Source organism: Equus asinus, chromosome 7, assembly GCF_041296235.1.
Source record: "Equus asinus isolate D_3611 breed Donkey chromosome 7, EquAss-T2T_v2, whole genome shotgun sequence".
Taxonomy (NCBI): Eukaryota; Metazoa; Chordata; class Mammalia; order Perissodactyla; family Equidae; genus Equus; species Equus asinus.
Window position 1 is genome coordinate 38,884,331 of NC_091796.1, and position 25,103 is coordinate 38,909,433.

The following is a 25,103-nucleotide window of genomic DNA, read 5'->3' on the forward strand; positions in this document are numbered from 1 at the left end:
ATCAGGTGTACCCTTCAGTCTATTATCTTTCAAGGTGCTACCTGTATGCCCCAAGGAAGCCCATTCTGATACCCTCAGGTGGAATTACTCTCTCACTTTTGTTGCTCCAGACAGTTTCACATCTAAGACCATTTATGACACTACGCATTTCTCACAGTTATTAATGGACATGTTGTTCCCTCCATTTTATAGATAAGCCCTTGACTCTACTCCAGGGGAGAGGAGGGTCTCTAAAATGATGGGCTAAACTTTATGGTTAGGGTCATGTGTGTTTCAGGGGGAATAGTTCCTAACTTTCATCAGATTCTCCCAAAGACATATGGGGAAAAAAGCTTAAGGACCACAGCACTAAATTATAAGCAACTTTAAGACATAGACTATGTCTTGTTCATCTTTGTTCTCCTCTCAGGTCCTTGCATAATGCCTTGTTCAAACTGAGTGCACAATAATGCCTGGTGAGTGGAATAGGGTAGAGCGCCTACTGTTTGCCAGAGATCATGTATAATCCCTAGAAGCTTTCCCTTTACCTCAGTTTTCTAAGAAAGCTCAAGGAGACTTACTGAGTGTGGCTTCCCACAGTACCTTTAGTATTCCTCACACACTATGACTGGAGAAGATGGCCAGAATCCCAGATGCCAGAGGCCACACTTCAAGAGAAAGAGCATCTGCAAGGCTGGCAACCACGAGGAACTGTCTTCCACTTTCCCTTTACAGCTGTTGCTCTCAGGGACCCTGCATCGTGTGCCCATCTGGCCAAGATGAACACTAACAGACAAAGTACACAGGGACACTGAAAAGTAGGTAAGCAGTAATTGGCTGGGAAGTGTTACTTTTTCTGCACTCACGCTATACGGTTTAAATATACAATTAATTGTCTTTGTGCAATGAGAGTAAACAATGGGATAGAAAACAGAAAATGCATTCAATTCACCCATTCAGAAAACAGCTATGGCCCAGTTTCCTAGTGCATGGAAAATTGTTTGGGAGACAGGTTAGCATTTGGGATGAAGAGATCTCTAGATGCCTGATCAGCAGTACAGATTATCTACGGGTATCTTGAGTGAGGTCAAGAATATGGGAAGTGCATACTTTGTAAAAAACAAAATTTTTTAAAAATAAAAGCCAGCAGAAAATATTGATGAGAAAACCGCTAATGGAGAAAGCCAAGGTACACAGTAGATGATGTTTCAGACCCCTCTTCTGTACCTTTTCAAATCTTGGCTCCATCACTTTCTCCAGGCGCTGCAGGAGTGACTGTTATGACATAGATTTTGACCAGCTCAGTGCAGCTGCAACCAGACAGCACTTGGCCTCTGGCTCTTGCTGCATTCCTCTGATGACTCAGGATGAACACCTGGAACCTGCCTGGCATTCACAGGTGTGCAACCCAGAAGCACGGGGTGTGGGCCATGCTTGACCAATGCAGGACAGAACAACTGGATTAGTACCTCCTCCTTTTGTCCCTGCGTGGACAGTTCCCAAGCTTCCTTAGAAGTTCTTTGCTTTGTCGATTGGCTTTCCTTCCTTGTTCCAGCTTTGCTGTGGGTTTACTATCCAAATGAGCTGCTTCCACACAAACCTTATCATGGGCAAACACAGGCAAAAGCATGAAGAATTCTAACCAAGTCCCTGTCTATCACGGATTGAACACTCCCAGAATGATAAATAAGAAGAAAATGATGATTATGACCATGCTTATAGTAGATTCTGATTCTGTTTGGTCACAAAAATTTTCCTCAACTTATCATTCTCCACAATATAATATCCCTGTCTATTCAGCAGGGTTGCCTTTGAAAAATAAAATGCATCATAGTTGATCTTACATTGAAGTTTATTATTTTTCTGAGAAATTAAGCTACTTAGGGCTGGTGCCATTATTATTATTTTTGCAGCAGGCTCAGTGGTCCACGAGCTTGCCTCTTGATGACAAGGCTTGACAGACATTGTAGGACAGTGACTCTGGCATTTGGCTAATATTTGCAAGTTAGAAGTTGAGTTCTCAATTATATGATTTCATCTGGTGTTTATCCAAGTGAAGTTATTTAATACTTCCTGTAAAAGATATCCTCACCTGGAACAAACAGAACTTTACAATTCCTGATAGAAAAGGAGGTAAAGCAAAAGTTCTAGCCCAACACCATGAATGATTATAAATAGCTACAATTTATTTCAACAGCTATAGATATACTTGATTTATTTTAATCATAATACTTATATGTAATTTTTTTTTCTTCAGAAAATGATAGTTCACTAAAGGGACTGACAGGCTAGATAGAAGTTTATATAGCAAAGTGTTACGGAATATCTACTATTTGATATTCACAAAATCAGAAGCTTTATAACAAACAGAACACACCATTAGATTCTAAACTGGAGGTTATTCTAACACTAAATTTGTACACTAAGGACTATTACCACACTTTTTTTCCCCCATGGTCTAGCATAATCCTTAGCATGCAGTAAATCTCAGTCCATATTTGTTGAAAGAATACATAAATGAGTGACTGCTAATAACAACAACAATAACACAATGTCAACAAAGCCTCAACGAGGAGTAAATCAAGGTGACATCAGGAATGACATTCCTGAAGGATCCCAGGTGTGGTTATGGGGGAGAGGCCATTCTACCACCCCTGTCCTCCTGTCTTCTGTTTTCTCAGTGGTCGCCAGAGCCCCGAGGTCCTGGGAGCCAGGCTGTGGGGGAGCACCCTCTGAGCATTGCTCTGCTGACTGGCTCCAGGCTGATCCGGCAGGCTCCCAGGAACAGAGTTTGGCAGACCATTAAGGGAAGGTCACTAAATCTTGCTTTGGCACCCGTTAGATGGGGTGAGGGAAGCTTGAAAGGCATTCCTCTGTACCCAACACTCTTTCCCAACTGACTGGGACATTTGAAGATGATGCTCTTTCCTAAACCGTGAGAATAAAAGTGCTTAATTGGCCCAGCTTCCTGGCATAATGCAGAAGCAGGAGAAAGAAAAGGAAGCTGAAGGATGTTAGATCCAGATGCCTAGAAACAAGACTCTAGGTGTCGGCTTAGTTCACAGGTGGTGCATGCAGTAGGAGCAGCTTGAGCAGACAACGCTTCCCGCATTCTCTAAAAATAAAAATACTAACAAGAAAACAAAATCCTGAATCTTTAAGCTTAAAAATAAAAGCAATTAAAAGAAAGAAGCAGCTTTAATTAAACCCACATCACAAGTATCAGGACTTTAAAGTCACAGCTTTTCTCTGCCAGAATTTTGCTCTGACTGAGGGAAACATCTTTGCCATTGGTCCAGCCAGCCCAGAGAGGGGCAGTTTTTCCATTGCATGGTGCACGGGCTTCTTTAATGAATTTATTTATGTTCTGCTGCCACCACCAACTTCCCCACAGGGAATTTTTGGGAATGTTGCATTCTACTGAGATGCATTTTTATTTATTCTAAACAAGCGTTTAGAACGTTTCAACATCAGGAATGAAAATGTGTATCAAAAACATTTGGAGCAACACAAAGATAATTATGCTCCAAGGGTTTGTCATCGGCCACTTAGTTCCCTGTGAACATTGCTGTTCTTCCTTCTGACTCTTTGATTGGAGAGAGTCCTATCTTTTAAAAAAAAAAACACACATCTTTTTTTGGGAATCTATTTCTCTTCCTTGAGTTTTTACTCTAAACTTTATTTTTTCATCCAAATTTCTACATGTCATCATCTGGAAAGCAGAAAAGTCTATGTTCTTGGGCAGCAGCATAGTAGGCAGAATCCTAAAGTGCTCCCCTCGCTCCTCCCAAGATTCCTGGCACATGGTGTACGCACACCTTCTCCAGTTATTCAATCAAACACTAATGCAGGTACTGCTGTGAAGGGATTTTGCAGGTGTAATTAAAGTCTCAAATCAATTGACCTTAAAAAAGGGAGATTATCTGGGTGGGCCTGACCTAACCACACGAGTCTTTAAAAACAGAGAGTTTTCTGTGGCTGGTCACAGAAGAGGAAATCAGAGGGACACCTTCTGGCTGTCGTGGAATAAAAAGCAAACATCCATACTCTGAACGGCCTGTGGGTGCCATGTGGCAAGGAATGCGGGTGGCCTCTAGGAACTAGGTGGGTCCCCAGCTGGCTGTCAGCAAGGACTGGGGACTTAATTCCTCAACCACAAGGAGATGAATTCTGCCAACAGCCAGTTCATTTGGAAGAAGATCTTGAGCCTCAGATGAGAACCACAGACACAGCCAGCACTTTGATTTCAGCCCCCAGAGACCCTGAGCTGAGAGTCCAGCCACGCTGTGTTGGATTTCTACTTAGAGACACTGTGACTTGATAAATGTGTTGTTTTCAGCTAGAAAGTGTGTGGTAATTTGTTATGCAATGATAGAAAACTGAAACAGGCAGTTAAAAATCTACATACTTAAAAATGAGGCAGAGGTGAGGTATATGCTGGTACACTAGCTCAAAGAAAAATAAATGGGATATCAGTAATCATTACCAAAAATATCTAAAGTTACTCCTGCAGCATAGGACTAGTCATTTGGCTGATGAAAAATGAATCTAGTGGCGCATATGATTCATAGGACAAAGTTTATTCTGGACCTATTACATACACAGCAGTCCCCTGGGTTAACTTCGCAGTGACAGAGAAACGTTTAGGTAAACAGGTAACTGCATTTTTTGGTTCACAAGAAATCCTAAAAGAAGTTTAGAGCTAATAAAGACAAAAGCCTGTGTTCTAACTTTAATTTATATCTGGATGAAGGATACTTATAAAAATGTTTCATTTACTACAGGAAAGATATTTTGAGAAACTCTGAAAACCCAGATACAAATATATACCCTTTCTCCTCTCAAACAAAATCTTAATAAAATTTTAATTGATGTGAGGGACAGAAAGAAAATTCAGACCGTAACCAGAAGGACTAAAAGAGGGGACAATGTCAGCTGGGCGTGGGGAGAGGGTTCTGCCTTTTTACTTTTGTTCCTGCTATCAGACAGGAGGGGTTAGAGGTTTCTGATTTATTTCTCCGGTTGCCTTTCGTTGTTCCTAAACTTAAGGCTGTGCTGCATTGACTTCAAAGTAATTTCTGCAAAAAGATCTGCTGACATTACAGGGTATCTGGATCATTAACTATGTCAATGCTACTGAGGAAATAATGTTCTAGTAGAAACCAGTTATTTGTTTAAAACAAAGGCTGAGATGTTGCCATTTCACACATGCTTATGAATGGAATACAGGGTATTTATTTTTGTGAGAAGTTACCAGGAAATCTGGAGGCTAAAGAAAAAGAAAAGGCTGTGGATTAGAAAGGAGTATTAGGGAAATTGTTTGTATTCTCCATTCTTCCCATTCCTGCTAGAAAATAAAATAGCCAACTTGCTGTCCCCTCATTTTTAAAGACATTAATCCTTTTACTCTGTTAGAGAATGCACTAGTCACGGCATAGGGAAGGGGTGTGACAGGGTACAAAGATCAATGGTCAGGGGAAGAAGCTGATTTGGAAAATAGATCCTATGGAGAAAAGTTGCAGGAATGGAGAGTGTTTTGCCTGAAAAAAAAAAAAATAGGCTTCTTACCACTGTTCTTTGACATCAGAAGTTGGTAAACAATTTTTGTGGACCAAGGGGTGCCACCATGTTATGTAGTAATATTACATAGATATGATATAGGCATATAGGTAATGAGAGAAAACAAATTTCCACAACATTTTAATGATGAAGTTAAAAATGTAATAATTAAGTAGATTTCTTTTTCAGTGGTGGTCTACCAGTGAGAAGACTGGAATTCTTTTCTGGAGGGATAACATTTTGCTTAATTGGGGTTACAAGTTAGTGTTCTCTGTTTTAAATCAGTTACAAATATTTATCTATAAAATCTATTCTTAGTTCACTGTCTATACAAAAATAGGTGCTGGGCCACATTTAGTCTACAGGGCTCAGTTTTCTGGCCTCTTTATGGAGTCTTTTTAGAACACTGAGAACCAGTTATTCTCAGCATCCATCAGGAGTTGCATCAAAGGGAATGAAGATGAATGCCAGCTATAGGATTCAACGCTCTATATGGGAAACCATAAACGGAGGAGGCCAGGCTTGTGGGGAAGGAAGTATGGGGAATTAACAACACTTCTAATCTCTGAATTGAATAAAAAAGAAATCTCCTAAAAATCTAGACACTACATGCTATATCTAGACAATATTCAGTTTTTCTAGGTGATGATTTTACAAGTGTCAGTTTTTATGTTTTTCTCCTCCATTATGTAGTTTTTAAGTTTAGCTTTCGTAATATACAAAATAAATTTTACCTGTAAATAAGGTTTGGACCTAAAAATAAACAATCTGTTCTCAGTTAAGGTCCACCGATTTCTATGATGCAAATACCATATCAAAGTTTCCATAAAGCAATGTACTTAAAATACACTACCTGGACATTTTTCTTATTTCTTTTATGGTAGAGTAAAGTTCCATTATTCAGTGGCATAATTTATTGCGGGCTAAAATTATCTTCCTCTGATACAGGGGTGTATATTCAATGTGACTAAAATTATGTCACATAAACAGCGTTTCTGGTTATCTTCCTAAAAGGAAGGCCCCAACTTTGATTAAGATAAGCCAGGCTCAACTTTGTTAGCATTTTGTAAGCACCTCAATATCACAACTGCTGTATTTATTGTCAGGAAGGAAAACTCAGCAAACACATATAGTACTTGCATTTAATGCTTCTGATCAAGATAGAAACCATTGGAAAAAGAAGCTTAATTTTAGCAGAGCATTCAAAATATGCTTGTTTTTCTCCCTTGAGCCTTAGTTTTCTCTAGTTTGTATGGAACGTAGTATCTTTTCTCATCCTAAAATGTATAAAGTTTGTAAGGTACATTGTAAAGCAAATAGCACATCTCTGCTTCACGTCTACTAATTCTTGAAGACTCAGCCCAGATATCTCCCATTCCGGGAAACTCCTCGCAGTGGCCCCCACACAGGTCAGGGCACTGCCTCCTGGTATTCCCACAACACTAAATACAGATTCTCCTCATTACACTTCCACACTGTTTCATGAGTCTTTTTAAAAGTCCATCTAACAACTTAGACTTTGAGCAACTTTCAGGCAGGGATCGCATCTTAGTCACCATTGCTCTATCCTGGTACCTAGCACAGTGCCAAACAGATAACAAGAGTTCATTATAAGCTTACTAAATTAAGAGGTAAATGAATGATGCACTGAGGGGTAACTGGACAGGTACAAAGGCTCTATTTTCACCCAGGGATGGACTATCATTATTTTCCAATATGGTAACTGTTTTCCAAGAACGTCCGTGCGACGATGTGACGATTCTGGATGTAGGATAAGGAGGAGGGACAGAAAAGAACAGGAAGAGGAAGAAGAGATGCCCAAGAATGAGAAGGGGCCTTTATCGGAGAGGAGGAGGAATGGGATATGGCCTGTGGGTTGCTGGACCCAGTTAGGGCCAACAGAGCGTGTGCCTTCTGTAATGCTGGCCGCAGGGCTGCCAAATCACTGTGAGAATTCTATCCTTTCTCTCTCTTTCTTTCTTTTCCTTATTACTTATTTATTTATTTATTTTGGTCATCCTTATTATTTTGTAATATCTTTTTGAAATTCCCCATTTCTACTGAAAGTAGCCCAAAGAAGGCTCTGCTTGGAAAAGCTTTAAGAAGACAGGCTCCCATCCCTACTCTCTCTCCCTCCCCTCTATTTCGAGGGCCATTCACAACAAGGTAGGAAAGTGGGAGGATCCCATTACTTTTCCCTTGCTGAAGACATGGAGATTCTTCCTTTCATTTAAATATGGATGATGGGGTTGAAGTGGATAAAATAAAAGCTTTACTTCTGTGGGAGCTCTTTCCGTGTCCTGTAATTCCAGTCCTGGAGAGGGCTTTTATTGACCTATCAACACACAGGACTGCAGGTGCAACCACAAATTCCTTCCCACATTTGTAGTGCTTTTCTCACTGCTGGTTTTTTTTTTTTTTTGATTGGTTTGGCTTCCTGTGAGGAGTCAAAACACGTCTTTGATGTTTGACCAATCTATATTTTTTCTCCATTCTCCTCCTGTCCCAAACTTCAGCCCCATTTCTAGACACAGTGGCTGGAGAAGAAGCTTCAGAGGAGCAACTTGAGGGACCTGCGCACACCACCCATGCCCACAGGCCTGAGCAGCTGTGAGCCTAGAAGCCTGGGGCTGGGGTGGCCTCCCAGTGTCCCAGCAGACATCTGCTGGTGACTGTGGGAGGGCACAGATGTGGACGTGGCTGGTTTTTATGTTCACCAAGTTTCTAATCCTCATGCCAGTTATTCAAGAACTATGTGTCCGCATGCCGGAGAACATTATGATTTTCATTTTTTTAAAGTCATCCAATACTAATTAGAAAATGAGAACAGTTATTAATTTTTTATAGCAGGCAGTTTTCAAAAAGAATAAAGCCGCACTTTTTTTCCAAGGGAAAATGGATGTGGTAATATGATGGAAGCATTGACCCCACGGGGAATCTAAATCTGCTCACGGAGATTAATGATCTAGCTGGCTGCTTATGTTTTAAAATGTGGGGAAAAGGTGAAGCAAGTTTCTTTGTTTCTTTAAGTATTGCTGTCTCTTCTCTTGCTATTGTCCAATGTAGCACATATTACAAAGGGCTAATTTTGTAGTTTCAGAAAGAAACGTAAATGTTTTCCAGGAGCTTGTAAAAATGTTCCTGTACTTGTAAAGAAAATACCCATAGAAGGAGGATCTAATCTTTGATATTTTATAAAGCCCCTGGAAACTGTTTTGATGGTCCTGTATTTACAATACCAAGGCCAGAGAGAAGAAGAAAAAAATCCATACAAATGTAAACCATTCCGACGGCAAGATTATATGCACATCCAGAGGCTCATCCACTTCACTCCTTTAGCAATTTAGAGTAATTAAGCCTTCACAATTACTTAGGAATAGTCTCTCTACCATTTGTGTATCATGATACTCTTTTTGTTGTTATGTAAATATATTTTTATCAATATTTGCAAGAAAACCTAGTTTTAATAAACTAAGTAACAAATGTAAACTATAGGATGCATGAGGGTAATTAGTCCAAACAACTGGCATACTTACAATTGCATTTCTTCTGAACAAACCTAAGCTTGCATGCTGTTCTGTAGGTGGAGAGTCGGATCCGATCCAGATCTTGAGCCCCTGGAGGGGGAAGAAGGTACACATATGGTATGCCATGTGTGCGGAAAGCAATGCATGATGTTTATAAATAAAACTATAGACATAGCCCATACACTTAATTTTATTAGAATATAAATATAACTGAAAGACTTGAAAAAGTCTGTCTCCTATTCCTCAGGGTCTAGGGAAAGAGACACATGTCATCAACTCTTGGGATCTGGTTGTCAACTGTGTTCATGGGCCAACGAACACACACTCAGCCCCGTCGTGGTGTCTGCCACTTCTGAGAACAATCTGCTCAAGCTGTGACTTGCACAGCTAGACGATATCAGATAGTAATATCATCAAATAATCACTTTAAACGCACTGTGATCGGCCATTAGAACAAGGCTGTGACGTGAGCATAGGCCGAATGTTGAGCATCTTTTCCATGTGGCCTGAGGCCAATTGTTTTTAGAAGCCTCAATTTTCTCATCTGAAAGATGGAGATGATGACACTACCACTACTTATTTCATAGGATTGTGTAAGGATAAAGGAGTGAATATAGCTAAAGCACTGAGAACACTGCCCGGCGCACAGTAAGTGCTATGTAAATATTCGTTATTATTACTAGTACCTGGCCTGCAATCCTTCCTGTCAATCTCAGCAGAGGGCACTCTTTTCTAAAAACAACCACTACTCTTTCTTTCACTGTGGCTTCCAGTTCTTCCCTAACACAGAGGAACATATTCCCCATAATCTTGAACTACATTCCTCCTTCCACTCTTCACTCAAGAATCCAACATGGCTCCGGATGCCCATAGCACCAGGTCTGGATGTTCTGCTGAGACTCCAAGCTCGTCTGCAGGCTCTTTCCGTCCTATCTACCGAACACTATTTCCCACTACTCTCTAGCCCAGAACCTTGGCCAGGCTCAGGTGGGTCTCCTCACAATGCCCTGTGGGTGGGCTGCTCGTTACATGGACGCCTGAGTTCCTGGTGATTCTCCCACCCTCCTTTGAATGGGCTAATCTCTAGTCTGTGTCCAGAACACCGCAGACCTTGAAGAATGTCTGTTCATCTTCACTTCTAAATATTGGCCATTCCTCAAGCCCATGTTTACGGTTTGTACCAGATATAAAGGCACATAGCTATATTATGACATGTTTTGGACTTTCTCTTCACCAGGAAAAGTGCTACATAATTACTTCATAAGATAATAGTTAGGGTAGAAAGTAAATGAACTGGCCCAGAAGTAATTATATTAGGAAGGCAATTAAGTGCTTTCCTGATGAAACTCGGAATGAATTAGCAAGTGTCCCCCACTGAGAGCATTTAGCATTCCCAGGACTCAAACTGATCTTTTTAAATTCATTTAAAAATACTATCAATATGCCTATTACTTTGTGGTTTTATAAGGCACATCACTAAACATCTATTCTTATGAAAGTTTATTACTTGACAAATGGGCTCATTGATACTGAGAGCTTGAAGAATCAAAGTGGTAAGGACTTACCCTCACGCAGCGCAGGAATTCCCCTAAACATGTGCTCAAGAGATGGACATTTAGGCAATGGCCATGGAGGATTGTTTCTAATGACAAGGATGATTACAACTTGGGTGAAAATAAATGGGCTTTAAAGTCAACAAACCTTAATCTGTCACTTTCTAGTTGTGTGAACTTTGACAAGTTTTTACTTGGTGTCCAATTTCCTCATGCATAAAATGGTGATAGTATCAACTTTAGTGGCTGGTACCTCTGTAGCTGTTACACCGTGAGTGCTTAACTGCAGGCAGGCCCCCTTAAAAGGCTTCCTGGACATTTCTGAGCAAGAATAAGTGATAGAAATTTCTTTTTTATATTTGAACTTTAATTTGCCTCCCTGTAACTTCAATCCTCTTGATCTAGTGTCCCTTCTGGAGCCATATCATCTTTTCTCCCTGCCACTTGATAATTTATTTCTCAAACATTGTGGAGCAGCTATCATGATCATTATTAGAATCTTGATTACCATCTGAAGATTATGTACAAAAGTCCTTGTCATCACTGAGTTTAAGTTTAGCTGGAGAGTAGCTTCTCCTTGACGTTTTAGGTTGAAGACATTCAACTCCACAGCCATTTAAAGTACAGTGGCTCCCACAGAGCATGGCACACAGTAGGGCTTCAAAACACCAAAGTTGCTATTATTATTCTTATTATCATAAGACACAGTTTTGAGATCCTTAACTATTCTAGTCATCCTGTTCTATGGCTGACTATAATCTTCTTGGAATGAGATATACAAAATTAACCCAAATGTCACAGCTATGGCCTCATCTGTATAGAATATATAGCAGGCAATTATTACCACCTTTGATGAGGACACTCACTAATGCAATTTTGTTTTTATTGATGGTTCATTCTTCTGGTTCTGATTAAGCTTGCAGTTCATTAAAAAGGTGGTTTAAAAAAAAACATATGTACTTATATTAAGTCAGATCTTTTCTATTTTCTATTTAAATGCTTATTTTGGGGCTAAAGGTAGGATTTCATTTTTATCTAGTTAGTTGTTTCTAATTTTTAGCTCATGCTTCTAATTTTTCTGATTTTTTAAAAATTTTGATTTTGTCACCGGCATTTCAAAGAGCCTTTCCAGTTTCACATCCTCTGTAAATCCGAGAGGCTCACGTGGGAAATGAACTCTCTAGGATGCTGGATAACCAGAGACAGAGAGGCTATCAGAAATACCCAAATGCTAAATCTGTCTTTTCCCCTGGATGAAGATGTAGTTTCATTGAAGCTGAGTTGGAGAGTCTCAATATCTGAAACTAAGCCTTTGAAAGAAGACATTAGGGACATAATTCTTTGTGTAAGTTCTTCAAGAATAATGATTCAAGCCCCAGGTACAAAAGGACGGAGATGCAGCACACAATTAAATTTCTTAGTTCCAGCAAGACCTTATCCTCTGAGAACAGAAACCCTGGCTCCTCTGCACCTTTCTCTCGTAGAGGTCTTAGAGGCAATTTGCAAAGGTGCACCTCCCTGGGATGCAGTAAAGAGGGACGTAGAGATGATGCTTAGGGACAGGAGCACGCTGACTGCTCTCTCCTTCCTTACCACGATGTGGACTTAACTGACCCTCTGCTTTGTTCAAGAATCAGGAAAGGGGGCTGGAGGTCTGTCACTGTTTCCTATTTGTGCAAGTTCTTCCTGGCTGAGCATGTAAGCTCTGAATATAGAAAGGGATGTGGTGAACAATGAAATTTAGTTTTTCAGATAGAGCAGCACACTACCTTGCACAGACAATGAAAGTGGCAACCACAGGATCCATAATGGGTTCTGGGACCAAAAAAAGCTGGGTTGAGACAGCCTGTGCAGGCTCTTGCTCTGTTTATCCAGCTTGTTTAACAAAAATTTCTTTGTCTCTGCCCCAATAATCCCTGAACTTAATTCAGTTTTACCTGTGTGGTCTCTTCTTGAAAGTCTATAAATTCAAGGCCTACCTTGAGAGTACTCGCATGTCTTTTGTGTCCAAGTCCTTGCTTAAAACCAATGACCTGAACAGGGCCACAGAGTCCTCCAGGATAGTACGAGAGGCCAACTTACAAATTCATTGGCCCTTTATGTATTCCTCCAGACATGGTCACAACACCACCTGTAAATCTCCCGAATTGTTTGGTGATCCAGCCCACAGTTCTCCAACACATGCACAACCTAAGAGACTTGGTCTGTATCTTGCTGAAATTAAGGTTCATTTTTATCCCATGGTATTTTCCTGAGCTAGCAGTCTAGCAGGCTTATTAAAAAGGGAAATTAGCTGACAATTCCTTTATGAAAAAGATGGAATTTAAACAAATGAATAAGGAACCAAAGTCAGTAGAGCAATTCTTGTTCTTGGTATGTTGAAAGATCCAGGATTTTTATTTTATCACTATATTTTGTCCATGATCTGAAAAAAAAAATCCATTTTATCAAGAATCCTACATCAGGTTCATACCCTAGACTCCGAAGAATCCATATTCTTACTTTTTAATAAAAAATGAATACAGCATTTTCCTATAATTTTTGTTTGCAGTTTCCATTATTTCTCAAAATCATGGACAGCGTTTTTTCGATTATTATTATGTCACTGAGATATAATTCCTTACAACTTGGAGATTCAACTCATTCAAATAATACCTTGGATTTACTTCATAATAATACAGTGGGGGTTGGGTGTAGATAATTAACGGTAGAGACGAATACTATTTTCTCCACTTCTGTATATATTTAAAACTTCTCATAACAAAAATTTAAAGCTAACATTTAAGGCAACTTGCTGCGCTTGCACCGTCTCTTCAAACCTCTCATGCTCATGTTGTAGTTGGAAGAAAGTGATGGAGATGAAGCAAAGATGCAGTGAAGAAATTCTGATTGAGCACGCTGTTATTACCTGTAAATCCTGCTTTTCCTTTCTTTAGCCCTTCTTTTTCAAGACTTTTTCTCCTCCTTTTCTCCTTTTGTCCCACCTTCCCTTACTCTCTTCCTCCCTCCCTTGCTTCCCCTGCCTTCGTTCTTTCCTTCCATTCGTCCATCTATCCAACCAACCACCAATCTTATCTAATTTTTGGTGTTAGCTTCATTATACTCTCAGCTGTTTCACACAATTCCTGTATGCTTTGCCTTCTATATTTTGATAATTCATTTTATACAGTCATCCAGTTTCTTAAATATCTCATTCGTTTTTCAAATTCACTAAACAAATGTTAACAGAATAAAGATGAAGCCTATGGACTCTGTGTCTGAAGTCTTTTCCACGCTTAATGATTGACTGGATGCATGTGTGTGTGTGTGAGAGAGAGAGACAGAGGGACAGAGATTGAGTGGCAAGGATAATGCTCATATTTCTGCCTTAAACAACTCAATAGGATGGAATATCCCTCATTGAGTTAAGGCACAAATAGGGAGGAACAGGTTTGTAAGTACGTAAAGATGAAGAGTTCAGTTTTGGGCTTACAGAGTTTGAGTTGATTGTGGGACGTCCAAGTGGAGATATTCAGTGACAGTTAGATATATGGATGTGAAACTTCTGACTATAGCTGTAATACATTCCAGGAATTATTAACAAAGATATAAAATGTAGCAATGTGTCTTGACAGGGCCAAGATTGAGAATATTTTTCCAAGAGGAGACTGTGTGCACAAGTAGGGCTATTCCACAATCTTGGTGACAAAATGAGGCACAAAATTGTGAACAAGAACTCGCCCCCGCACTTCTGAAGAGTGCCCACTTGTTTGGTAGTTGTTCAAGGACTGCACAGCTTTGGAAATACTGGAAGGCAGAAGCCTTGGCAGGGACATTGGCTTTTTTGTGATGGGCATTATTGGTGGAGATAATGATGAGCCCACCTCAAGGCGCTTCATCAGTAGAAGTCTTGACAGTGAGGAGACAAGGCTGGAAGGGACATTGAGTTTATATGCTGACTATTCTAGATAAGCGGGTTAATGAGAATATGGGAGGTGGTTTGGGGAGACTCCTTGAGCAATTGAAAGCCATAACAATAACAGTGAAGCCTTGAGAGAAAGCCAAATTGTCTATGGAAAGAATTGGTCAAGAACAAAACTTTGGTAAAATCTGATCTCAGGGGGTCTGGAGGGTACCAAGAGACAGAAAAATAGAAGTAGAGTGGTCAGAAAAAGGAGGAGACCAAAGGGGGATGGTGACATAAGAGAATTTCCAGGATAGTGATCCATGGTTTTAACATCTTAAAGAGGCTGAGGAGCATGAGAAATAAAGAAGTAAGTGAGAACAGTCACTGTATCCACTTTGGCCTTTGGTAGGTAGTAGAATCATTCATGTCACTTTTCTGAATTTTCAAAATCAGTTTTCCTAAAACTCATAGTGTACCTTGCAAAATCATGCTCTAGGCTCCATTCCAACTATGCACATGCTCATTGCAGCCAACATTCTGAAGAAGGACTGCCTGCCTTCAAACAATTCAGCAGTGTGTGTTGAGTACCTACGTTTGCCTCCCTTTGATTTCAGGTCCCTCCTCCACTTGGAGGAGCGTGGTATCACTCTGCTTTCTCCCCAGAACCTTCCTCATCTTGTTAGGCAGACTTACATGTTCTGAAAGAGTGTTTTCCAATCCCTTTCCTCCCATTAAAATCTACCTATCCTGTGCCCCAGAGGCTTATAAATCAACATTGATTCAGTATCTCAGGTGAGTGGATCTGAAGGTAAAGGTCTAGGGTCTGTCCCTAAGGAGGAGTTCACCACAGCCAGTGACATGGATATGTTCGCAATGTCATACAAGGCACAGTAAATGTGGTCTAGGAGCAGAAAAACAGGAGAAGGACAGTTTAATTCCAAGAACCAACAACTTATTCTGCTAAAAGCTAGTCTCATAAACTTATTTGAGCTGATAAACTGATTTGATTGTTGAAAAGGCCAAGGTGAGCATGACATCTACATTTAACTGGAGTCTTTTCAGCTTTAATCCAAGGTACTAAATAAATTGATAATCAGAGCATTAAATTGAGGAGAATTTTCAGTTAAGGGCATCTTGCCCAGAATTTCTTTAATCAAAGTAGGTGGCCACCTAATATTTTTTTTATAAGGCTAGTTTTTCTTTACTTATTTGTGAGCCCATGCTACTCTTAATTTCATTTCTTTGTTCTCTCTGCTTCTGCTGCTTGTGGTTATGAGCTCAGAGTAGATGTTTAACGTATTCAATCATCTGAATTTGCCAAAATTTCTTATCAATTGTTCTTCTTATCAATTGTTGTTCTCTGTTCTCTGTTCTTTGGCCTTTGTGAGGCCAAGATGACTTAATGTTCTCTTCAGCTTGACTAAACTTTAGACAGGCTTACTCCTGATTCTAGGCCTCTGACCTCCCATTTCTTAGAGCATCTGCTTTAGAAAAGATTCCATTGTAAATTCTTTGTCTGCCCCTTTGAGATGTAAATCTTCTTCCAGCTTCTTGCCAAGTGTACAACCCAGGAATGTCTTAAGAACCTGGGAGTCATCTCTTCAAATGTAATCATTGAGGGAAATCTCCCAGTCTCTGTGGGAGGGTAGGAGCCTAACTTTCCAATTGTGACAATTAGCAAACGCAATTGACCAAATTCTCCATTAATATCCTTGAGTACTTTTGCCCTAGCTCACCCCAGTGCTTAAAACTCCTCTCTTCCTTCTTGCAAAAGTCTGGATTACATTGCAATAATCTTGAATACTCTTCCCTGCCTTCCTAACTCCTTCACATGCAATTTTTCTTTGACTTTTGTAACTTTTGTAACAAACAAAAGATCTCTTTGGTATTTTCTTTTGCTGTTTAAAATATATATTATTTCTAGATAATACTTAGCTGATCAGATTTACAAGTTCCTCCTTCTTTTTTATCTCCGTGTTTAGACATCACAGACTCCTGGAAGAATTTACTTTGATGTCAGTCTTCTCTGATAAATAGTTTCCTTGTCTTTCTTTGGTGTTCTGCTGATAGAGCTGTAGTAACCTATATATTTTTCAACTATTTAATACATTCTTAATGAGATTACCTTTCTCTTTTGTATGACAGTCTACCTATCAACATCAGTCCCTCCCTTTGAAACCAGACGATTGTTTTATCCAGTTGAATCCCATTGACTATGGACAAGTCCTACTTAGTGTTGACTTAAACATGATGCTCTCGAATGGATTGTTAAAGTCGGATGTGTTTACCTGGTTTTGGCCAACATCTGAGTCTATTATGTAGCACACCCAAGGAAGAAAGATACATATTTGTGTGTCTTGCTTAACTATTCTAATCATTAATCAGGAGAACTCATAAAATGACTTAAGAAAGCACATGACATCCTTGAGAGGTTTCTATGAAAAGATAAAGTTACAATTTGGGATATGAATGCACAAGTTTCTTAAGTTTCTCTCACTTGAAAAATTGAGATCTGTTCTGTTTCTATGGCTATAAAACTTGTGTTGATCTTGCTTAATTCAGAAGACATTTGTGACATATGTATTTGTGCCAAGCACTGTATCAGCTGCAAAAGGAACTGGGATAACGTATTTAAACTCAAATAAATGTTTACAAAATCATTAAATAAGCACACTTTTATAATTCTTATAGTGCATTGGCTGATATAGTCTTTAATGTGAGAAATTCAAAGATTTACCCCAAGACTTTATTGCTTTTTTAGGTTTAATATTAATATTTTTTTCTGTTTCTGGCCCATGATGTATGTGGGTCTTGCCTTTTCAGTCTAAGAATCTACGGTATGGGAGGATACTGTACTGCTTTAGATTTCATTTAGACGGGAAGGCAGTAACTAGGTTCCTTGGTGTTAGATTTGTATCAACAAAGGTCACAACTCCAGGTGACTGGCCATGCCAGAAGTGAAGACATAGTCACAAACATGGCCTAGGAAATTGGGAGGTCATGGCTGAAACTCTCATAGACACTTTAGACATGTTTCTAAAAGTGGCAAAAGCAGGGAGCACGATTGAGATTCCCCACATCAATTTTAATTTTCTTTCCTCTTTGTTAGTTCTAACACTGCCTTGGTGCCTTCAGATTATTGGGAAATGATAAAGGAAAATATGAATCTTATTATCTGGGACTTTCCTTTATCTGCTCTGACCCTCATTCTTGCCAATCAGCTCCAATCTTCAGTAGAAACCTAATTTTGTCTCCTGCTTTCTCAGGGAAAAAGGCTTACAACTCACTTCTGCTCATCCTCACTCCTTATGCAGGGAAGGAGAGACAAAAAGACAATAAGAGAATCGTACTTTTTTCTTTATAACATTTAATATGAGATGTGTTCCCCTCCACGTCAAGTTCTTCTTCCTTATGAATAAGAAAAACGGTCTACAAGGAAGACACTACCAACCAATTACTTACACAGCAACCATGCATTTACATAAATCAATAGCCATTATTTAACGGATTCTCCACTGGAGTCAGTAAATACAGTCTTGATTTGGCTTCCCTTGTATAGCAGGTCACCTCCATGCTCTTTTTAACTTTTGTTTTCTTTTTCACTTTTCAGAAACTGGCTTGTAGAACAGCTTCTCCCCTCCTGCATGAAGTTCAAATGATGCTTATAGTTTGGTCTGATAGTCATGCTGGACTCCTCTTTCCCACATGAACCTATGATATCATTTTTCAGGTCAGACATTCAATGATTCCTTTCACAAAGCTTGTCTAGTGCCTACAATATGCCAGACACAGTGACAGTGTAGGGACATGAACACAGACTCTAAAGTTGAGTGCACTGTGTTAATACCAACACTACCTATAGTGTTTATCAAGCGTCCATGTGTGTATACATAGATACATGTGTATATGTGGACATACTTAGGTCCATGAAACTTTTTCCTTCATATAAAATATACAGTCTAGTAACAAATTATAAATGATTCACTGACTAATTTAACTCTTACCTAATAGGAGGAAAAAATGCCCAAATGTACATCTTATGTAAGAAATTTAGGATTTTAAGGAAAAGTACAAATGCCATAGGAATTAGGTAAGAATTCAGTGGTTACTTCCAGCCTTTCCATGAGTATTCAAGTGAAACTGTAAGGTATTCCTTGAAAGTTCCATACTTACTCATCTCCGCAAACAGCTGTCTTCTTTCTGCCATGGTATTGCCTCTTTTCCCACTATCTTCAATCATTCTATGAGACAAAATGGTTACAGTGTGTATTATCCTCATGTCAGTGAGACAAAGCCATTTCTCTGTAAACATACTTGCTGTGGTTATGCCACAAACATAGCGACAAACTATTTAAAAACGTGTATTTAAAAAGTGTAGCTTTTAAATTGCCGTCCATGTTTTTCCATAGACAATGCTGTTTTAGTTGTTGGAGGGGGAATAAAATTTTTATTTTCTAATATAAAAATAACTATAATAGCAGATGACCTTGTGCTATAACTGAATACAACTGTCTACCATCTGTTACGTGATTCATTGCACATATAGTTTCCCCTTAAATTTTGGGAATAGCTATAAAGAATATGGAGCAGGTATTATGGATCCCATTCAACCAAATGATGAGATTGAGAGTCTCATGGACTTAGGAAAGTGAATGGCGCTGCTGTTTGCACTCCAAGACCAGGATGTCTTCCACCACATTCTGCCACAAGTTGTCCCTTGTGCACCCCAAACCTCAATTTAGAAGCAGGACATTTTGTCAATGTTCTTTTCTAAGTGGAGTGCAACAGTTCTTCTACACATAATAGTTTCATGCAAGGTGGGTAGGTTCACATCTTTCCACTTAACCATACTATTGTCTGCAGTGGAACTATTTAAAAAACACTATGAAAATGCCAACAATTAAAAAAGAGAATAAAAAATATTTTAAAAAAACTAAAATTTGACATGAGGAAAAAGAAAACAATGAGAAAGTTAATGGAAAGGTTGTTTAGCCCAATAGAGGTCTTTGGTCTAAATATTAAGGGTTTTATAGGTTGATGGAATTGATGTTTTATTATATCTAATTAAACTATTAAAAACTAAAGTTTCCTCTCTCATACACACATACGCATACACACATAGTGTATACCACTATGTTTTGATTCTCAGGCATGGTAACATAAGGCATAGCTGATCTTTTTGCCTTTCAATGGACCTTGCTCTTTCTCATATATAGGTCTTTGTCCATGCTATTTTTTTTTGTTGGATTGTCCTCTCCTATGCCTACCCAACTTGCAATTACCCTTCAGGTCTCAGTTTAGGTGTATCTTCCTCTGAAATTCTCCCTAACTCTCTATCATTGCCTGGGTTTTGTACCTCTCCTTTGAGCCTTCATAGCCTGCTATGCTTTTCTCTTGATGCTGAGCATTGAGCATTCTTTATTGAGTGCAAATTCTATACTCCAGGAACCAAACTACACTCTGGGTATACAACAGTGATCAAGTTCCACTTCCCACCCTCAAGGTGCTTACACTCTAGTGGGGGGGGATAATACAAGTGCATGAAAGCAATGAAAACACAATGAGGTAATTATAGCCATAGAAGCGGAAAGAAAGATATGTGAATGTGAGAGAGGTTGATTACCTGGGGGTTAATTTAATAGACCTGTTTGCAGAAGACTGCTCAAGAGGTAATAGGGCTATATACAAATGATTCATCCCAGGGCAAAAGAAAAAGTTGGTGGTGAAAACCAATGTGATGCCATTCAAACTGGTCAAACAACCTCACCAGTGGCTTCCATGAGTCAAGCATTATATGTCTACTACCAGAAAGGGAAAGAAGGGTATGGAACAGCCTTGGTTTACAGAGTTGAGAGCAGCGTGTACCCATTCACAATGGGTATAATATAACCAGTGTCAGCCCTAAATAATAATTGGAAAGGAGCAGTGTTATTAACAAAACTTTCTCAGTTTGGTAACAATTCACTGTTGAACATGGTCAAATACTTTCTTTTTATAACATTTTAAATATTCAGGTATGATTGATACATACAGATCTGGAGAAAAACATGCTCTTCCTGATTCACGTAACCCCATCTCCTTTACTCCAGTGGAAGTAGGTAGATAATAATCTGACATTCACAAAATAGTCTGGATACAGCTTCCAATTTTTATTTCAAGAGCTTGGAAGTAGAGTTGAGGCAATAAAGAGATAGGGGATCGAACCAGTGATATGTTCCTGCCATCTGTCTACATGTTGGAGGGAGATGAAAAGAACCATTAAAAATAAATCACAAAGGGTGACAGGCTGGAAAGCTCTGATTGAAAATGTCAGGGAGGTAAAGACTGGCTTCTGAACTCGCAGTGCTTACTGCCTGTGCTACTCATTTGGTACTGTTTGTGACATCTCTTTTTCTAGTTAACTTTTTGTGTGTCTCTCTGTAGGGTTTTTGAGGGCAGTAACTTCAAAAATTTTAAATTCTTCACAGTGCCCAGCAGAATCCAATCAACAAATGCTGTGTCCAGTTACTATTTATTGAACAAATGAATGAAACAGAAAAAATACGAAAGAGAGAGGAAAAAAAAGATAAGAGCTAATGGGGCTGGCCCCACGGCCGAGTGGTTAAGTTCACATGCTCTGCTTCAGTGGCCCAGGATTCGGATCCGGGGCGCAGACGTGAAACCGCTCATCAAGCCATGCTGAGGCGGCATCCCACATGCCACAACTAGAAGGACCCACAACTAAAAATATACAACTATGTACCAGGGGGCTTTGGGGAGAAAAAGGAAAAATAAATATAAAATATTTTTTAAAAAAAGATAATTTTGCTTTCCATGAAATAGACTTTCAGTATATTTCCCAAAACTGACTCATTGAAGAGTGAAACTCAAATTGTACTAGTTTCAGAGATGATTTGAAATGAGAGAAACTAATTTATATCCATTATAATCTAGGACCATACACTTTAAAGCAAAATCTTGTCTTGTGGAAACAGAAGTTGAAATAGATGCAAACTACACTGATGTCACCTTTTGGTCTATTCCATCAGCATTTGGGGTTAATTAACTCATAAAAGAACCATCACTAGTTACACAATAGGTATTAATTTTCACTTCTAAGTAAAATGTGTATCTTATGAAGAAAAGAAGGAAAAACTCAGTGGTGTGCACTAATAGAAAGCACGGAATATAATTATAAATATAAAAGGAACAATTACACCCTGTTCATTTTACCCCCAGAGTTTCCTGGGAAGCAGCACTGTTAGATAAAATTGAGAATACTCATTTATTACCCATTGATCCGAGCCGTAACAGTAAAAAGGGGGGCATGCCAGTTTACAGCTCACACTGATTCAACAGAGGGACTCGTGGACAAAGTAAGCTCATGAATCAAATAAGCAAGGAGCACTACCGTGGGCTCCTTCATTTCCAATTTAACTCTGATCAGTGGGACTGGAGATACATCATGCCTAATAACATTTTCACTGCTTTAGAGAGAAAGAAGAGCAAAACTTTCACTAGGGGAAGGAGGGAGCGCTTGTACAGGGTGTAACTTTGCTTCTGAAATTGTCAAGCAGCTCTGCTTTTCATAAATTTCAGTCTAACAACAGCTGCTCAAAGTCACATGGAGGAGATGAAGGGGAAAATAACCCATCTGTGATAATATTAATGTCACAAGGTATGTGGTTCACCAACTGGCCTAATATGGTCAGTTTCTGTTGCTCCTTCATGTAGATGAGAGGCTTACAACCTTAGAATTTGCATTACATGAAAGATTACATAAAAGTCAAAAGCATAAAAACTAACAGTGATAAATAGTTGATGAGCCCCGTAAAACATTTCTTTTTCTACAGTTCACTCCCACGAATTACACAGGGTGTGTGTTGTTTTCACATATAAGAATCCATCCATTCCTTTATTTAAGAAATATTTATAAGTAGCTATAATTTGTCAGACACTCTGCTAATTCCTTGAGATCCAAAGATGAATAAGACATGATCTTTGTCCTTAAGAAGCTCACAGTCTAGAAGAGGAAACAAATTATTCTAACAAACAATTATAATTTGGTGTGATATGTACAATGATGAAAACATGGTTGGCTAGATATTGCAGTTTATTTCTGGGAAGATCTGAAAAAGGCAATAAAGGGTGACTCTGGAATAGAGTTTTAAGGGATGAATAAGACTTTTCTAGACAGAAATGATCAGAGGAAGGGCAATTACAGTTAGAGGGAATCATGAAAAAAGCATGGAGCTTTAAAAAGGGTATATGGTGCATTTGGGAACTAGGAATAGTTCGGTATTCCTGAGTACAAGTGTGAGTGGAGATGCCGGAGAGATGAACAGGCATCAGATTTGGAAAGCCTTATTTGTCATGTCTAGAGACTATAGGGTTTCCTTACAGGAGACTGGGTGCCACCCAAGGTTTAAGTAGGGAATTGATGTCTACAGATTTAGGTTTTGGCAAGATTATTCCACCATGTTGCATAGAGGAAAGATTTGGGCAGGCAGGAAGGTAGGGAATGGGAGCACGTGATTAAGGAAAGAGTCCAGTTTACTGGATACTTCTGTGATTCAGGAGTGAGAATATTTTGTCTTATGCTAAAGGATCAATTTGAGAGAGATTTAGGACACATTCAATAGGACTTGGTGATTTGTAGGCCACACAGAGAATGACAGAGAGGACCTCCGCTTTTGCTCTCCCACAGCACTTCACACATATTGAGAAACATTCTGCTGCCTTCATGGCCATGATGAGTTCGCGGGAGGTAAGTTCACCAAGTCACCCTTCTTTCAGGGTCTTCACTAGAAGAAGTCTGAAAACTGGACAAAGAGGCTGTAACTCTTTGTTACTATACATGGGAGAGGCAAGAAACAACAGTGGAAAAGTTTGGGGACCAGCAAGAAATAAACAACAAATCCAAATGCAGGACACAAAGTGTTAGGAGAAATGCGAATTGTATCTTGACATAGTGAGAATAAGTCCACATCGAAATATCACATCCTCAAGCTAATTCTTTCATGACACATCTTTAGTCCAACATCATCCATAATAAATACACATTTCTGTTACACATGACTTACAAGAAGTTTTTAAGGTAGAAGCTTAAACTAATGGTGTCTTACATTTGTATAACTTTCTCGAAGATTATAAAATGCTTTTTTCCCTATAACCGTGTGAGGGAGTCTGGGAGATAATTCCCAAATTATAGCTGAAGTACTTGCGACTCACGCAGGTAAACTGGCTGCCCCAAAACAAAGTATTTCCTGGCAGGGCAGGAAATTGAATCCATTTTTTTTGCTTTTGATTTTTAAATTCGTAGGCTAGAACGGGTTCTAATTGCCCATAGACTTATTCCAGCTGTCACTGTTCAAGACAAATTAAGATTTTCCAAAACTGGTAAACTGAAAAGAAGTTGATAGAACTTGGTGATTAATAGGTCAAAAAGAGAATGGAGAGGAAGGTTCCACACAGCTCTCTCAGATTTCACGGGGAAACTCCTTTGTATGTTCCTTCTTTTTTTTTTTTTTAAAGATTTTATTTTTTCCTTTTTCTCCCCAAAGCCCCTCAGTACATAGTTGTATATTCTTCGTTGTGGGTCCTTCTAGTTGTGGCATGTGGGACGCTGCCTCAGCGTGGTTTAATGAGCAGTGCCATGTCCGTGCCCAGGATTCAAACCAACGAAACACTGGGCCGCCTGCAGCGGAGCGTGCAAACTTAACCACTCGGCCACGGGGCCAGCCCCTGTATGTTCCTTCTTAATGGAATCCTCCTATTTTATTTTATTTTATTTTTTTGAGGAAGATTAGCCCTGAGCTAACTGCTGCCAATCCCTCTGTTTTTGTTGAGGAAGACTGACCCTGAGCTAATATCCATACCCATCCTCCTCTTCTTTATATGTAGGATGCCTACCACAGCATGGCCTGTCAAGTGGTGCTACGTCCACACCCGGGATCCGAATCGGCGAACCCCGGGCCGCCAAAGCAGAACGTGCACACTTAACCGCTGCGCCACCAGGCCAGCCCCTGGAATCCTCCTATTTTAAAACATTGTTATACTGGAAATAACATGGAGATTAAAATAATTCCCAGCGTCCAGATTTATGTAAACACAGACACAGATCAACACACCAGCTCACACATTGATTCACACTCTCACATTTTAAATCCACAAAAGCCGACAATGTTTTTAGAGACGTCTGGCTCTGCTTTGCTTCTGCTCCACTTTAGTAAACGCTTAGGATGTGCAGACTTTGTGTTTGCTGTGGTGAGACTGTTCCCATGCTTTATGTTCCTCCATCTTGCTCCAGGTGGATGACATGAAGCTGCCGGGTTCAGCAATCACCTACTGCTCCAATCCCCACAGTTAATAACTGCAAGGAAGGCCATTTCAAGCTCCTTTCCTCCTTTAATTGATTTATTGGTGGCATATAAATGCCTGTTTCCATTTCTGTTAATGAAAGAGGCCTCTGATATGACTTTCTCAGATTTACATTGTGGTCCTAACCTTTGGCAATATAACAAGAAAGGATTCAGATCTCTTTCCTGAGGCAAAGTATAACTGCATTTGCTTTTACTTCCTAGTCCTTTACCTAGATAAGGCCCTGAAAGTAGGAAAATG

The 25,103-nt window shown here is 39.4% G+C and overlaps 1 protein-coding gene across 48 annotated transcripts in view; it reads right to left on the reverse strand.

The window, feature by feature from the left end:
* DTNA (dystrobrevin alpha) overlaps positions 1-25,103 on the reverse strand; it is a 357,744-nt gene that overhangs the window by 103,753 nt on the left and 228,888 nt on the right. For all 48 annotated transcript variants that reach the window (XR_011504463.1, XR_011504459.1, XR_011504458.1 and 45 more), the window contains 2 exons: positions 18,678-18,745; positions 9,075-9,155 (listed from right to left, as the gene is read on the reverse strand). Coding sequence is in view for 39 of the 48 variants with exons in the window: in XM_070513231.1 (XP_070369332.1) it covers positions 9,075-9,155; positions 18,678-18,744 (148 nt within the window). In the remaining 9 variants the exon portion in view is untranslated. The remainder of the gene's footprint in view (positions 1-9,074; positions 9,156-18,677; positions 18,746-25,103) is intronic.